We start from the raw sequence: 17,663 nt of genomic DNA, 5'->3' as shown, positions 1-17,663 counted from the left end.
GCCCCGGGAGATGATATTGAGGACCCACCTGTCGGTGGTAATGGTGGTCCAACTATTATAAAAAGGGGCAAGGATGTCGCCAAATTTAGGTGTATAAATTAATTTTATAGAACAGTCAAAGACGCCGTCTTTGACCCTGGTGGGGTTTGCCTCTGTTTTGCTTGAAGCATCTCGGAAATTGTTGCCTCTTGTACTGACCTTGGGGTTGGTACAGAGGAGGTCTATCCTGAAATTGCTGTTGCTGTCTGGGCTGGAACTGCTGTAGAGCCATAGGCCAGCGTCTTGGGCGGAATGCTCTTTGAATTTGTTGTTGTTGCTGCCCAATTCCCATCTTTTTGGCCGTATTCTTGGCTTTTTGGATGTTCTCCATTGACTCATCCGTGGAGGAATGGAATAGGCCGTCTCCATCAAAAGGCAGGTCCTCGATACGGGAGCGTGCCTCTTGAGACAAACCTGCAGACCTCAGCCATGCATGTCTTCGTAGGGCTATGGACCCTACCATGGCTTTTAAGGCGCAGTCCGTCGCGTGGCGAGCTGTATTAAGCTGCTGCCTTGATAGTGTCATGGCCTCAGTGTAAAAGACGTTCGGCAGTTCCCTTTGGTCATCTAGCAGATAACCAGATAGGGATGCCATCTTCTCCCATAAGAAGAGTGGCTTGGTAATTATGCACTCGTAATGACAGTGCAGTTGAAGAATAAATTCTTCGAACTATGCCATCCAGCCAACGACCTTCTTTATCTACCGGTGCATTGTGCCTCTTATGAGTGCGTCCCTGAGATGCCTCTACAATTATGTAGTTAGGCTTGGGATGGGTAAAAAAAAAGGGGCAGTCTTTTCCTGTATTTTGTAAGTATTATCTAGCCTCCTGGACGTTGGTGGCATAGAGGAGGGCAGCTTCCACGACTGTTGTGCAGTACGTAACAGCACGGGCAGGTATGGAATGGCCGCTGGAGTAGCTGATTCACAGTACCGCCCAGAGAGCTTCGGAGTACCGGTTTTGTGAACCGCCCAGAGAGCTTCGGCTATTGGGCGGTATAAAAATGTAATAAATAAATAAATAAATAAAATGCGTCGTCGTACACTGGGTCGTTTAATTTTTCAATGGGTTGAGACATCTCAATCCCTAATGATCTCGCCATCCTTTGCACTTGATTGGCAAAGTGCGATAGGTCTTCTGAAGGGGAAACCACATCCGAAGTCCCTACAAGGTCATCAGGGGAGGGAATGGATGGTACTGGTGAAGCCTCTTGGGAGGAGTCAGACTGGTAGTTCTCCTCCGATAGGACGTCCAAAACGTGTGGCATCAGTTCCGAGCTCGGATGCGGTTGCAACGCTTGAGGCGGTACCGTGTTGGTCGGTACCGTCGTTTGCGTCGGTCGTAGTGTTTGCCTCGGTACCGCTGGCTGAGGTGGTGGTGGCATGCTCGTGACGTCCTCCGGAGGCGGTGGACGGGAGACCGTCTCGGAAGGAGGCTGGCGGAAACGCGGGTACGGGTCGTAGTGGCGTTCCAGATAGTAGTATTCTTGGTGCCCTCTATGTCTCCAATCCTCATAGTAACGTGGAGGAAATTGTGGAGGGTACCAATCGGCGTAATGGTCTCGACTCCTCGGTGGGGACCTTGATCTTTCGTTATACGCGACGTATTGTCGACTTGAATGAACTGAAGCCGGTGAACCATCACGGCTGTAACCATACGGAGGTGTTTATCGGTATCGAAAGCCTTCGGTATCGACGTATGGTTGCTGTCGGTATCGACGTCCGTCGGTATTGATGGGTTCTGCTCGGTACCGAGGGGAAACAGGTATCTGATCCGCCACGGTGTTATCCAACGAGGAACCTCTGATCTCACCTTCAGAAATTGATGCCCTCACACTGGGTTCTTCCGTCGGGACCGTAACAATATGGAGTGGCGACGGGACTGGTGAATTAGCAATCAGCGGTGGAGGGTTCAGTACTGGCGGTGAGGATGGAGTCGTCCGTCTCGGTATTGAGAAAGGCGTTGGTAGTGAAAGCCTCGGTATCGGGCTTTTAGCATGCGACGGAGGTCTCTGTAATGTGAGACTCGTTATCGGGCTCTTATGCCCCGTCTCGCGCCTCGGTATCGAAGTATTCGGTACCGGGCTCCTCGGTACCGACGAGATCGATTTCGATGGTTTTTTCTTTCCATCTCTGCCCTTCAATTTGCTCTTTTTCCTCTGAGGGTTTTGAGCCTCAGAGTGCTCTCTCACTCTCTTAGAGATCTTCTTTGCCGCCTTTTTTGCGGACTGAGAGGAGGAGGGGGGAACCGCTAAGGCTTCACTCCTTGTCGGAGGATTTTGGGGCATAGACTCCATCTTGTGTGGCGATGTAGAAACGTGAGCAGCTCTCGGTTTATCTACTGCCTCCAAAGCCTTTTCCCAGAGAACAGCCCGAAGGCGATCTGCGCAGTTTTTACGTGCTTGCCTTGAGAACTTTAGGCAAAAAGCACACGACTCCACAACATGAGTCTCCCCCAAGCAGAGCAGGCAGAAGGAATGCCCGTCCGTTTGAGAAATCCTCTGTCCGCAGTTGGAACACTTTTTAAACAGGCATTGGTGTGCCATAGGCACCAAGACAAGACAAACAAAACAAGCAAAACAATATTTTTTTCTTTTTTTTTGGATAGGAAAGAATAGAAAACTGGAGAGATAAGAAAAAGAAAGAAGAATTGATAGATTTTTCAGCTCTGGTATATCCAACACACTATACCACAGAGAAGTCTGCAAAACGCTGTTGACCCACAGGCGGTTTCAGGAACTGAGGGGATTAGGCGGGAACCCCTGAGCATGCTCAGTGGACGGTGGGGAAGGGGTTCCCACCTAAAAAGATTTCAGCTTGAGAAGTTTCCGAACCTGGCCCTGCGCAGGTGCAGAGCCCATATGTGTGATGCACAGAAACCACGAAGAAGAATCTAGCTTCCTGTAACTGAGCCCATTATTCTGTGTCCTGAACTCTGAGATGATCGAGAAGAGATCCTGGCCCTCCTCTGTGTGACAACCTCTTAAGTATTTGAAGAGTGTTATCATGTCTCCCCTCAATCTTCTCTTATCCAGGCTAAACAGGCTGAGTTCTTTCAGTCTCTCTTCATAGGGCTTTGTTTCCAGACCCCTGATCATCCTGGTTGCCCTCCTCTGAACACGCTCCAGCTTGTCTGCATCCTTCTTGAACTGTGGAGCCCAGAACTGGACGCAATACTCTAGATGAAGCCTAACCAGGGCCGAATAGAGAGGAACCAGTACCTTACGTAATTTGGAAGCTATACTTCTATTAATGCAGTCCAAAATAGCATTTGCTTTTTTTTGCAGCCACATCACCCTGTTGACTCATATTCAGCTTGTGGTCTACAATAATTCCAAGATCCTTCTCATTCGTGGTATTGCTGAGCCAAGTATCCCCCATCTTGTAACTGTTCATTTGGTTTCTTTTTCCTAGATGAAGAACTTGGCATTTATCCCTATTAAATTTCATTCTGTTTTCAGCCCAGCACTCCAGCCTATCAAGATCACTTTGAAGTTTGTTTCTGTCTTCCAGGGTATTAGCTATCCTACCCATTTTTGTGTCATCTGCAAATTTTATAAGAGTTCCCTGCACCTCCTCATCAAAATCATTAATAAAAATGTTGAAGAGCACTGGGCCCAGGAATGAGCCCTGTGGTACCCCATTCATTACCCCTCCCCCCAGTTTGAGAAAGTACCGTGATAAGCACTCTTTGAGTCTGATTCTGTAGCCAGCTGTGATTAACCAACCTAACAGCTGTTCCATCTAGCCCACTTTTAGCTAGTTCGCTCATCAGAATATCATGGGGCACTTTGTCAAAAGCTTTGCTGAAGTCAAGATATATTGTCCAAAGCATTCCCACAGTCCACAAGGGAGGTTACCTGACCAAAAAATGAGATCAGATTAGTCTGACAGAATTTGTTCTTGACAAATCCATATTGGCTTCTAGCAATCACTGCATTGTTTTCAAGGTGCTTACAGATTGATTTCTTTATAATCTGCTCCAAAATTTTCCCAGGATGGATGTCAGACTGACTGTTCTGTAGTTCCCAGGTTCCTCCCTTTTGCCCTTTTTGAAAATAGAAACGACGATAGTCCTCCTCCAGTTGTCCGGCATCTCACCCATCTTCCATCATTTCACAAAGATAATTGACAGTGGTTCTGAGAGTTCTTCTGCTAGCTCCTTCATTACTCTAGGATGCAGCACATTGGGCCCTGGAGATTTGAACTCATTCAAAGAAATTAGGTGTTCCTTGACCATTTGTTTATCAATCTTGCCCCCTCAACTTGTGCTTCACTTTTTCCAGGGGGGTCATAGACCCGCTTTTGAGAGAAGACTTAGCCAAAGTAGGAATTGAGCTCTTTGGAATTTTCTTTGTCATCTGTTATCAATTTGCCATCCTCATTAAGCAGCTGAACCACCATTTCTTTCCTCTGTCTTTTACTATTCATGTATCTGAAGAAAGCCTTTTTATTGCTTTTAGCATACCTCGCTAATCTCAGCTCATTCTCAGCTTTAGCCTTCCTTATGTCATTTTGGCACCTCTGTGCTACCTGTCTATACTCTTCTTTTGTAGCCTGGCCTTCCTTCCACTTCCTATATGTATCCTTTTTTGTTTTCAGGTCATCTCTAAGCTTTCTGTGGTGCCACATTGGTTTCTTCTGCTGTCTTCTATCTTTTTTCCTTGTTGGAATTGTTTGTAATTGTGCCTTTAAGATTTCCTTTTTGAAATACTTCCACCTATCTTGGACTCCTTTTCTTATTAGGGTCACTTGCCATGGGACCTTACTTATCATAGTTCTGAGTTTATTAAAATCAGCTTTTCTAAAATCCAATACCATATGCAAGCCTCTCCCTCATCAAGTCATCACAAGTGGCCCAATGTGGATTAACATTATTTTAATTTCGTAGAGCCATGAACAGAGTGAAATATTAACATCAAAATGGTTACTTGCTATGAAAACAGTTCCATTCCAGTTTTTATTTCGTTGACAGCTGTTAAGTCACTGAAAGGTGATAAAATGTCAAAAGGGTGATATAGTAATTCTGTTTCTGCAATCAATTATATTACAGGGGACTGAAACCATAAGAGAGATTTAGATGGCATGCTAATTCTTGGCTATGGAGATCATGATTAAACAAAAAATCTGGATTTTGGCATCAGACAAGGTTAGCCTAATGACAAAGACTCCTTCTTGATTCAATTACCTTATGAACATCATCGTCCAAATGAAGTCCCCACTGTGAGAGCTCATTACAGGCAGCCTCATTCTCCTCAATTCTGCTGAGAAGCTTGATTAGAGATATATGGTGCTGCTTAGGGCTCAAGTTGATCGTCTGGGAAAGATCCTAACATGGGTGCATATGGCCCAGCAGGAGGGGGGAGGAGAAGAGAGAAAGTCATATCTAAGTGTTTCAGCATGCATTTAAAAAGGGCATAAATAAACTGACAGTCTGCGCAGCAGTAGTTTTTAGACTTTTAGGTTTCCTTTTTCTAATTATATCAGAAAGAACCCCCCACATACTGCTATTTAATGACTGGGTTCAGACAATATAACCCACAATGGTTTATTGTGACATCTGGCAGGATTTTTTTTAACCCATGGTATCTTATTTCCTTGAAATAACCCACTGTGATAACCCACGATCTGCAAAATGAGTTATTTAACCCATCATGGGTTATTGTGCCATCTGTCGGGGACTGTGGGTTCAATTGCTGGCCTAGAGAGTTGTGTGGCAAGATTGGTTCAGATTGCTGCCGCATGACTCTAATACATACACAAAGAACCCTGCTCCCCAACATAGTGCTAATGTGCTAAGTCAATATACAGTTTAAAAAAGGAAAATCTTTCTTTGGTGCGCTTGCCCAATCACTGAAGTGTGAAGCAGCAAATGGATACAAATAAGTCCTCGGGGGGTTGCAGGATAGGGGCCAGACTTCACACACAGCCTCCTTTGATAGGGAGGCACCCAATCCACCTTCCAAACCCCAAACAATTATACCTAGGGGAGGGAAAACCCCGGGCATATCAACAGACGGTAGCAAATAAACCCTTGCAAGGTTGCAGGGTGAAGACCAAACTTTGTCGCTGGCACCCCAGCCTATCCTTTACAGTATATCAACATTGTGCTTTAGCACTGTCAGGCTGTTTCGCCCATTCGCTGCTTTGCAGTTGGGCACTTCGATGACAGGTGTAATTATGTGGGGTTTGAAAAGTGGATTGGGTGCCTCCTTATAGGTCCCAATCCTGCAAATCCCCAAGGATTTATTTGCACCATCCCCTTTTAGTGCACACAGGATTTTCCCTCCCATGGGTGTAATTGTGTGGGGTTTGTAAGGTGGATTGGGTGCCTCCCTATAGAGGGAAGCTGTGTGTGAAGTCCAGTCCCAATCCTGCAAATCCTCAAGGATTTATTTGTGGAATTATTTACTTGTGCAGTTTATCAATTGCTCCCTGAATTTTCCCTCCCCTGGGCGCAACTGCACAGGTTTTTGAAGGGTTTCGCTCCTTGTAGCCCCTGCTGCAATATAACAAATGGGTGAAACAGCACCACTGTTCGGGCGGGAGGACTGCAACTGGGCAGGGGGATGGATCAGATTAGACACAGTAGCTTAATAACCTATAACACAGTACCTTATTAGCCCAGTCATGTGGTGAGGCTTTGTAGACTATTTCTAAAATAAGCTACTGTGCAGGGCTTAAGCCTTCATGAACTAAAGTGATGCTCGAATGCAGCCATATTCGAGAAGACATATCCCATTTGTAAGCCCAAAACAAAGGGGACAAAGATAAGCAAATGTTCCTGTTTTGTTTTTTAACTCTGTCATCAGACGAGCATTTTAAAGCACGCTCATTACTGGGCACTCATGAATTTCCGTGGATCCTTTTCACAAAGCCTTCCACTCCTTCTGGTTGTTTTCCCTTTAAAAAAAAAGACTCTCAGAAAATCATTTTTCCCCTACAGCGAAATATGCTGCCATTTCCTACTGTGTGCAGGTAAAGCAGCACAATAAAAACACCACTGAATGGGCCACGTGGTCTTTGCTTACTTTCTCTTTCTTCAGAGGAAGCTGTGCATCCCCTATTGTGGGACAGTAGCATGAGGCAAGGTGACGGGAGGGAAATGATTCCCCCCCCCCGTGTCTGAAGAAGCTTTCTATGTGAGGGGGAGGGTCAATTTTCACTGCCCCACAATTTGCTATACCCTGCAGTCCCAACTAAACCCTTGCTGAGTACAACATTTTTAAAAGCCCAAACGTGGCTGCTACCCATGCAATAAAATTAATGTCTGGTTTTGCTGTTAGATATGCACTAAAAGTTCTCTGATTTAGCAAGAATCTGAAATAATGCACAAATAGAAAAGATTTTGCAAAGGAAGTAAATTAAAGGCATTCTTACAATAGTCTCTTGAACTCTTAAGTTCAGCCTCCAGAGAATATTAGATAGCTAGTTTCAATAAAGTCTCTGCAGAGGAACTATCACCACCATCTGGTGATCTTAGCAAAGTGAACCAAAAATCTGGGATCTCCAATTTTTAAACTGCCTTTGCTTGCCAAGGCAAACATTTTGGTCACCAGGGTCTTCCCTCCTTGAAGGCAAACACCTCCAAAATAGCAAAGGAATATTTCCCCTACAGGAAAGGCAGATGGGGAATATTCTGGCTTCACCCGATTCTCAGTGGAGAAACTCTAAAAAAAATAAAAATGCTTAAGGACACCAGCCATGGTGACTTGCAATTTGACTTCAACAAGGGAACTTAACTCTGTAGACTACAGCAAATGATCTCAACCCACCTTCATAATTCTGAAATCTTTCTTCATCTTCTCAGGAATTCCAGTCAGGAAGGAGAGCTCTGGCAGCAGCAGGATTTCACCCTTCTGTAGCTGCAGAAAAATTAGACCGAAAGGTTTTAGTACACATTATACAGAAAAAGACTTCATTATCACCAACTGGAGTTCGGGTACTCCATGCAAAACAAGTTAAAGATCTAAGTATTTGTGCAGCGTTTGGGGTAAAGGCAACTGCTTTGTTTTTCTGTTGGTTATTATATTTTATTATGTATTTGTGATTTTAGACTCACGATTTCAATGTTGTTTACATGGTGGATCGTGTTTTATATAGATTGCTAGCCATCCAGGCTCTTTGAGAAGATGGACAGAATATTAAACAAACCAATGTACTAAGGCTGCTGGCTACAACACTAGAAGCAGGGTCTCTATCCACGATTAAATCGCTATGATACCTATCTATTAAAGCCGTGATAGGCAACATAGTAGCCTCCAGATGTTTTGGACTATAGCTCCCACCATCCTTCACCACTGATCAGTCCCAGCATTAGAAGATATGTTAATAGAATGGTATAGAAACATGTAACCACCCCACACCTTATTGGTAGGAGTTGTGGGCATTGCTAGGACTGGTATAGGAACAATCAATTAACATGTGACACAGGCTTGAATTTGCTTCCTTTTGAGATTTTAGGCAGAGCTCCTGGAAGTCCTTTAAGTCACCTATAACAGGCTGGGAAGGTTCATAATAAGGGCAGGACTCTGTCAGGAATCACATGCCAGAGATGGACAGGATTCTCTCTCCCCCTCCTCCCTGTTGCATCCTTTTCTTGATCTCCTTCCTCGCCAAGGGCAGCTTGCTCAGGTCTGAACTGATTACATGCAGAGGGCTTCCCCTGCCCAAGAACTCTCCATTTTCGCTCCCCACTCCATCTCAACCTTTTCTGAGGGTTTTATCTCCTGCCCTATTCCTCTCCCACTGGGATCCCACCAATAGCATCAAATTGGGCCACGGGCAGGCCGTTCCTGCCCTATGGGAAATTGTCACATGACCTGCCCCTGCAAACTGGATGGGAAACTTTCTTGCCCAAGGACATCAGCTTCCAATTGCTGCTTGAATTGCAATTAGTACAATTAATGACCTCTCCTCTGCAATACGTCAGGCACCAACAATCACGTGCTTTAGACTATTACTAAACATTTATTTGTTCACCCTGGCTTTTTCCAACCACTAACTTCTCTAAATTCTCTTATGCCTTTAGTTATATGTTGCTTTGTAATGGGTTGTGAACTGCTTTGGGATTTTTTAAATGGGAAGTGTTATATACATGTTCAAAAGTAAATAAATAAATTTTCAGTTCCAAGGACAATGTCTCCTCACCTTCTCCGGAGGATTCTTTCTTTCACTGGGTCTGTGAATCAGCAGCGGCTGGTCAAGCTCCCTGATTGTTATCCCATAGTTTTTCCTGAAAAAGGAATGTAAGGCAGAGCAAGACCACATTTGAAGTCTTACACAAAGTGAAGTGAAAGTTCTCTCATTCAGTACTTGTTGGTGTTAGGGTAACGATGGAAAGCAAGTGTTTAAACATCACTTCTTACCTGTAATACTCTATGAAAGTGATCTCCTTCCCATCAGACATGGTAAAACTGTCCTTTGGTGTCTTATTCCAGTCAATGTCATCAATACGGTAAGTGTTGTTGTTATAACGGGTAATTATAATGTTGCCTATTAGCTGCTTTGTACACTCATCTTGGAAGTTCTCTCGACTCTGCTGGTAAATTGCATGCCTTTGGGAAAACAAAATGGACAAAAGCGCTTCGAGCTAACATATCAAAAATTGGTGGTGTAGTCACCTGGGCTATGAATCAGGAAATCCCTGGTTCAAATTTCATCTCTGCCATAAATTCAACAGGTGGCCTTATAGTCCCAGAGCCAGGCACAATTTATTTAGCCCAGTGAGTGCAAAAGCTTAGTGAATACTTTTTGTTTATATATGATATAAGTGTCTCAGAAAAGTGAGTCTTACAAAATTCCAGTGGTGGTGGGGCTGCGTGATGACATCATCAATATGGCTGCCACGCTATTATGTAGTTGCCACATTTAAATATGCATAACTTCTCACCCGTTTATGCTACAGAGATTTTTTTCTGAAATGTTTCAAATTCAGTGAAATACTTTTTGTAATTACACATTTTTTGTTAACTCCATTAGTTTGAGAGATAATTTCATGTGAACATGATTGACTCAACAATGCTGCCTCCATTTAAACCTGCTTTGATCCAAAAGATTAAAAGAAGTAATTCAGTGTCATGGCTGTGGAAACGAGCAGACTGTCGAAAACCTGACGACGGCCCTGATCCTACTGAACACGGCTGGTACTTGGAAAATGGCAGGTACCACATAAAATGGTACGATGGTCCAACACTCCCCGAAAATCTTGAAACGACCACAGAAGAGGACAGTGAAAAAGAAGACGAGGAAAGTGATTTTGCAAGCTAGGTGCTTCCAACTCCAATTCATACACACACATGCACACACTGGAACTCACCAAGGAAGCAAACAACCTGCCTTCTGGCTGAAGCTACTGCTTCCTTCCCTCCAGTGTCTCTCTCAAAGTCCCAACAGGCAAAAGAAAAATACCCACCCACCCCAAATAAGTACACTGATCAGTTTTGGATGTCTGAGGGGTCATCCAGTTCAACTTCAAACACCTCAGTCCTCATTGGCACTAGGGGAACCAATCAGGATGAAATCTGGAAATCCAACAGAGTGATCTGCTTGCTGCTACCGTAGAGAAATTCACTGGGAGCAATTTATGTATTTATTTATTGCATTTCTATACCGCCCAATAGCTGAAGCTCTCTGGGTGGTTTACAAAGCAAGGGAAGAAAGGCAGAGGAAGAAACAGAGCTAGCCACATACTCACAAGACCAGCCAGTCAAACCACACCCTGCTACTGCCAGCATGAATGGAGGCCAAGAGGAGACAACAGAGAGTAAGTGATTTGCTCTTCTCTGGGAAAGAATGGGCTTTGTCAGTTAACACCTTGCCCTTAAGAAATCATCTCTGGGCACCCCTCAGTTAAAAGCAGCATGGTAGATCCTAGAGTTCAGATCATGACAAACACATCTGTCTGACAGGAGTGAGGCACATTTCCCCTGATGCGCCTGAATAGTTGCAGGAGGCCACCTTGATATTAGGTCATTGCCATTCATGTTACAGAGGAAGTGTCCTCTAAAGGTCATTCAATAAAGACCCCACCATCCATCTCTCCAAATCAAGAACTGTCCAGAACCAAGTGAGCAGCACATGAAGAATAACAGATCTGAGAAGAGTTACTGGAACAATCTTGGTCAGCTGCTGGTTTTGTTCCACCCAAACAGATCCACTTCTTATTATATTGCTGTCAGTATTCTGAACCCAGGACAAAATTTATTTTGAATCTGTTACAGGATATATCTAACAGTGGTGACCAAATTAAAGTTATATATTTGCTCTCTGATTCTGACAAATCTGTGACAGACAGAGTTGTGAGATTCGCAGTGGCTGCCGAAAAATTGAGAAGAAGATTCATAGAGGTCAATATGATGAAGTAGTATTAACTTTTATACATTTAGGTCCCTTTTAATGTAAAATCTTAATGTCTTATTTTAATTCTTTGTATTAAAACTAACTTTTACATATTTGTGGGCACCTTTTAATGAAAGCCTATTTAGTATCTTTTTGTATTTTACTCCTTTGTATTGTAAAGTTTTTGTGTGTTTATCTATGCATTTGTAAAGTTGATATGACCACAACGGTTGAAACAAACAAACAAACATATGCTAGAATGCAATGCTTTCCACGTATATCGAAGAGGTCACTCATAGCTTCTTACTCACATTAAATCCAGAACAGAATCATTCCTGATAACCTTGTGAACAACATCAGCCAAGAGAAACAGCCCCCCGTCTGTCCTTCGTATGCTGGCTGCATAGCCAGGCCATATTTGCAACCTTTAGGGGATATAAATTTTACACAAAACAACAGAGTCATTTTCAAAATCCAAGAGATACTATGTCCATCAGCGGTTGTATTAGAAGATGCAGCAAACACTCTGAAGGCCAAGACAAAAATATGTCTACAAAAGCCTGATTCCAGTAAATATTCATATTTTAAGGTTAAATAGCTAATCAGACTCTTCCACTATTACAAATATTTACCAGTACATTACTGCAATATGTTTTTCCAGAACAAAAGTACTACAAAGCATCTGTATCAAAACTGGGGATGAACGTCAAGACTATACTTAGCTGTGCTACAAAAGCAGCCACTTGAACAATCTTTGAATCTAGGGACAAAATAAGGCTTGAAATAAGCTCTTTTAGTTTCAAGAGTAGAACTGAAGTATTAGGAATTCTCCAGTGTTCCTTTTCTTATTTCAAATTTTGTACATAACATAGAATGTGCAACGTGCCACTGCTTTCATTTCCTTTACATCAGGGGTGCAGAGCCAACATCCAAAGCTTGGGGTACCTCCGGGGTGTGGGGCTTAGGTTCCAAGCCCTGCTCCCTGGAACAAACCCCTCGGAACACATCACCCCTGCTATCACAGATTGGATAACCTCAGACTGGCAGCAGAGGTTAACACACAACCGCGAGCCTCTCAGCCCTATCTCTGAAGTAGCAGCGGGGATGAGAGGTGGCATGGATGGGACTCACCTGCACACAAGAATGCCCAGGTGCTCTACCCCCCCATTCGAGCACATCCTGCCATCTCTCATTTGTATATACCTCCACTCTTGGAGGTAGCGGCAGGGAAGCCTGTCGAGAGGGGTTAGGGCTTACCCACATGCATCTCATCCCTACTGATCTCTAAGATAGCAGTAGGGATGGGAGGCAGAGGGGTTGAAACTCGCCCACATGCACAGGCAAATCCCAATCTCGAATGCCAACAAAGAAAAAAGGGCAGATGACATCAGTAGGGCAGCACTCTAACATCCTCTGCCCCCAAAATGATTCTGTACCCCTGCTTTATATCTTCCCCCAATTATCAACATGTATGTGCACACCGAGAAAACACTGCAAAAAAGTGAATGTGGTGCAATTACACACAGTTATAACATGTTCTTTGTGTGGCTTTGACTGTGGATCACTAGAATATGGCACAAAGTAATGTTGATGCAATCATCATATGATCATGCTAAGATGGCATTTTTGCAATGTGTTATCAATATGCATTGGTAACTGAGGTCGTATTGAGGAGACATACATGAACAGGGTAAATAAGAGGAAGTACTTCTTCACACAGCACACAGTTACATTATGGAACTCACTACCACAAGACGTAGTGATGGCCACCAATTTGGTTGGGTTTAAAAGGGGGTTGGATAAATTCCTGGAGGCAAAGGCTATCAATAGCTACTAGCCCTGATGGTTGTGTGCTAGCTCCAGGCAGTAAGCTGTGTGCTCCAGTTGCTGGGGAACATGAGTGGGAGGGTGCTGTTGCACCATGCCCTGCTTGTTGGTTCCTGGTCGATGGCTGGTTGGCCACTGTGTGAACAGAGTGCTGGACGAGATGGACCCTTGGTCTGATCCAGCATGGCTCTTATGTTCTTAACAAAAGTTAGAACAAAAGCTGCATGTACTCCAGGTTAAACTAGAATTCAGGAGGAGTAGGACACTCTAAGGAACAATATGGGAACAAAACCGGGGAAATAGTCTCATCATTTACAATGTCTGAGAAGCTAGTGCACATTTGGAGATAGGCAAGTCAAAAGTAAGTTCACAAGAAATTCAAGCAATAAATCCCTTCTGGTACTACAATTGTAGAGTATGTATTCCACAGCAATAACTGAATGATACATTACGATGATTTACTGAAATGGGATGCCCAGGTAAAAATATGGAAGATATTCAGAAGCATACCAACCTGTACTGCTGCAGCACAGTAGCACTGGTGGGGTCAAAGAAATTCCTCCCAACAAGTTTCATATCTAAAATTCTCATCACCCTAGAATAGAAACACAAGGTACTAAAGAGACTGAGAAGTAGGAAATACAGTCTACCATTTAAGACCAGGACACAGTATAGAGAAATAAACTCTTGATTGAAAGTTTCCTTTCTTATCTTCTTATTGACAAAAAATACCCATAATTCAGTTATTCATTCATTAAGAATGAATCAAAGAATTCTCTTTATCCCCAACAGCCCATTAGAGTGGGAACCCCCAATTATATTTCTGTATGTGGCCAGAGGAGATGCTGAACACTGATATCTGATCCGGAGTACTTTCAGTTCGGGTCACCCTGACTCTTGTCTTGATGAGGGGTTTGCCCCAGAGTGGATTCAGAGTGGCGGCAGGTCATATATATGATGCAGCCGCCATCCAGGGGCAAACCCCCTAAACTCCGCTTTAAAAAAGTCAGCACTTAACCCAACCTTTTTTTTTTAAGTGGAGGTGCCAGAGCTGATGGCGACCTCTGATTGGTCACCATTGGCTGGAGGAGGGCCAATTCTGGAGACAACCCAAGGAGAGACCAAATTAAAAACGAGAGAAGAGTTGGTAAAAGAAGGACATATATGTCAATGGTTTTCGTATCTACAGATCCAGAAGAAGTTTAAGAGTGATTTAAAAGAGGGGGGATTTGAGGAGTCAAAGTCATTGTTCGAAGAAGTATTATGTACTAATAATGAACATCTTATTGGTAAAGTATATAAACTGTTATTAAATCTGGAGGGGGAGAAAGAACAAATGAAGGACCGTATGGTCAGATGGGAATACAATGTGGGGCATAAGATTCCAATTGAATTATGGTAAAATATGTGGACAAAAGATTTAAAGAACACATTAAGTACCAGACTAAAGGAAAAATTTTATAAGATGATGTATAGATCGTATATGTCTCCATCAAAGTTAGCGAAATGTATTGTGGTTGTTTGGGGGACTGTTGGAAATGTGAAGAACAAGAAGGAACCTTTTATCATATGTGGTGGTCTTGTAAAAGAGCAAAAGCATACTGGGTTAAAATATATGTATTAATGCAAAAAATAATAATAAAGGTAAACATAGAAATGAAACCAGAATTGTTTTTGCTTGGACTTGGGGATGATCAATTTAAAGATAAAAGATTGTTATTTCAATATATGGTGACAGCAGCAAGACTACTATATGCGCAATATTGGGGGTGGGGGGAAGTACCAACCATGGAAGAATGGCTCCTCAAGGTGATGGAACTGGTGGAGATGGCGAAATTAATGGTGCTAGTACATGAAAGAACAATATCATATGTATTGGACTGGAAACCTTTTATTGAGTATACACAAGAACAACAAAATGATGATTTATTTGTTTGTGGGTTTTATATATAACTTGTGCCTTTGCCTTTGATATATATACATTAACTTGTTATGAAATTCGTACCTGGCAATCTAGAAACAACGGATGTTTGCCGTCTGACATGAAGATTGCTTTAAATGAAATATAGCCCTATGTATTGTGTTTATTTTAGTAGATGTATAAGTGGTGTAGTAGTTTGTATAGTTTGTAGTGTGTTTTTTTTGTACCTTTCCTTATGTGTCTGTTTTTTGTGGAAAATAAATTAATTTTTTTTAAAAAGAAGGGGCTCCTATTGTAATATGACTTGACACATTGCCAGAAAATACCAATTTAACTCAAAGCAATTTAAATCATTATTTTAATCACCAAGACAAAGAGCCAATCACTGATTTAAGATCAAATGGCAATCATTCCAGATTCTGTTATCTGCTGAGCCAGCATGTATGGTTGCTAAAACAATTTCATTACAACTAAATAGAGCTGTTACCGTATATGCATGTTATGTAATACCATAAACTAAACTGAGCATAATCCAAGCCCTCTAATGTTATAGCCCAAATGTTTTTTGAAATCTGAAGTGTATATTTTAATGATCAACTATGAAATTAACTCAATGGCCCTGATCAGAAGACACCTTAAACCACATCTTTACCAGAGTGAATAAGGCAAAAAGTCTTATTCACTATGGTTAAAGCCATGGTTTAAGGTGTCTTTTGAACAGGGCCACTGACACCATAACAGGGGTGGTTAACTTGTCGGCCAAAACACCTGTAGTGCCACAATTCCCCTCATCATTGACTATTCTGACTAAGGCTGATGTTGTAGGCCAAAGCATCTGGAGGGCTACAAGTTGCCCACCCCTGCTCAATACCCATGTAAAGACAGTAGGGGTGAAATCCTATGCATGTTTAGACAGAAAAAAAAATCCTACAACTCTCAACATGCCCTATGGTGACAATTCTATGCACACTTACTTGGAAGTAAGCCAAGTAAGTAGTGGGACTTACCTCTGAGTAAACATACAAAGGATTGTGCTTTAATCCTTCACACAATGGCTCTACCACTTAACTGAGGTGGGACTTAGCTACCTGTTTGAACTTTTAATTTCCTTAACGTTTTCTGAAGCAAAGGCCAGTAGGTACCAATTAGATCAAGGTTTCAATATGACTTAGAAAATAAAGAATTGATGTTCTTAAAGTATGCAAATTATGAATTCAAAACAGACCTATTATGTCATGTTTATGATGCTCAACCTCAAAAGTCACATATTTTTGCTCATGATTTCTTTCAACTCAATTTATTTAGTAGAGATTCATGAATGGACTTTTGAAAGATTAGGAGCATAGATTTTAATATGTATATTTGCATCGCATTCAGTTATCATTTTAAGATAGATTACGTTAAAAGAACAGTAAACATCAAGGTGTGAAACAGCAGTGAGAGGAGATTTCTCATTCAAACAGCCACTCACCTTCGGAAAACAACATTGTAAAATGGAATGCACAAGTCCGAGCTAGGCTCCAGAATTTTGGTCATCTGAATCTTTACACTGATCTCCACCCCATCTGTCTTCCTTTGACACTTCAAATCTACATTCTAAAATAGGAGGAAACATATTGTATCAACGCACAAATACAGATCAATATCTTTTATAGTTTATCATCATGTCTGTTGGAAGAAAATTCTAAAGGCTTTAAATGAAATATAAATGGCACACAGGAAAAGACCTCTAGCCCTTGTCAATTTCAGCTGCTTATTAAAAAGTGCTTTCAGCAAAAGATGCATTGTATAACATGCCCATCTTAGGATATGTTTTAACCTGAGCCCTTCTTTCCCTGACCCACTCATTGTTTCCATGCTGCTCTACATTGACAGAAAGCGAAGTACAAAAGCACTGAATACAGACTAAATCATTTAAAATTCTGTCCTGACAAAAATGCATCTCTCTTAATCATCAAAATGGCATATTATCCTATTATGTTGCATTATTCAGGGTGCAGTGCCTTTTCTCCTGATGAAAGACAACTTCCTCTTCAGTAACTGTATAGAGGCCACCATGGCAAGCCTCTTTAATCAAACCCAGAAAAGGGGAGCTAATCCGCTCCTGATCTCCAATATGTTCTGGAGCATAATACCCTTTGATAATAAGAGTGACTGAGATCTTCTCCAACCTCGTGCCCACTAGGTATTTTGAACTACAACCCCCAGCATTCCCAACCACTGACCATGCTGGCTGGGGACAATAGGAATCGAAGTCCAAAAACATTTGGAGGGCACCAGACTGGGGAAGGCTGATCTATACAGTTGGGGAAATTGGCTATATTGTCATTTATTACAAAAAGCCACTGCTGTGAAAATTAATCGTCAGCAGAGTGAGGAAAGCTGCTTCCTTTGGACTGTTTATACTTTGTGGATGCCAGCTTTATTCCATGTCTTTTAATTCAAGAGTTATACAGAATAGTAGGCAAACATTTCTGCCGTACAGTTCCAAACTCTCAAATGGCTAAGGTAATAGGAGGTGTTCCAGAAGGTCCAATA

At 42.4% G+C, this 17,663-nt stretch overlaps 1 protein-coding gene across 1 annotated transcript in view; it reads right to left on the bottom strand.

The window, feature by feature from the left end:
• PIWIL2 (piwi like RNA-mediated gene silencing 2) overlaps positions 1-17,663 on the bottom strand; it is a 54,898-nt gene that overhangs the window by 32,373 nt on the left and 4,862 nt on the right. Inside the window, exons 7-13 of the mRNA XM_063139462.1 lie at positions 16,597-16,721; positions 13,719-13,799; positions 11,689-11,802; positions 9,406-9,594; positions 9,188-9,272; positions 7,813-7,902; positions 5,226-5,366 (exon numbers count right to left, since the gene is read on the bottom strand). Coding sequence (XP_062995532.1) covers positions 5,226-5,366; positions 7,813-7,902; positions 9,188-9,272; positions 9,406-9,594; positions 11,689-11,802; positions 13,719-13,799; positions 16,597-16,721 — 825 coding nt within the window. The remainder of the gene's footprint in view (positions 1-5,225; positions 5,367-7,812; positions 7,903-9,187; positions 9,273-9,405; positions 9,595-11,688; positions 11,803-13,718; positions 13,800-16,596; positions 16,722-17,663) is intronic.

This window comes from Elgaria multicarinata, chromosome 12 (assembly GCF_023053635.1).
Source record: "Elgaria multicarinata webbii isolate HBS135686 ecotype San Diego chromosome 12, rElgMul1.1.pri, whole genome shotgun sequence".
Classification (NCBI taxonomy): Eukaryota; Metazoa; Chordata; class Lepidosauria; order Squamata; family Anguidae; genus Elgaria; species Elgaria multicarinata.
Note: the sequence above shows the minus strand (reverse complement) of the source record. Positions and strands in the feature narration are given on the sequence as shown.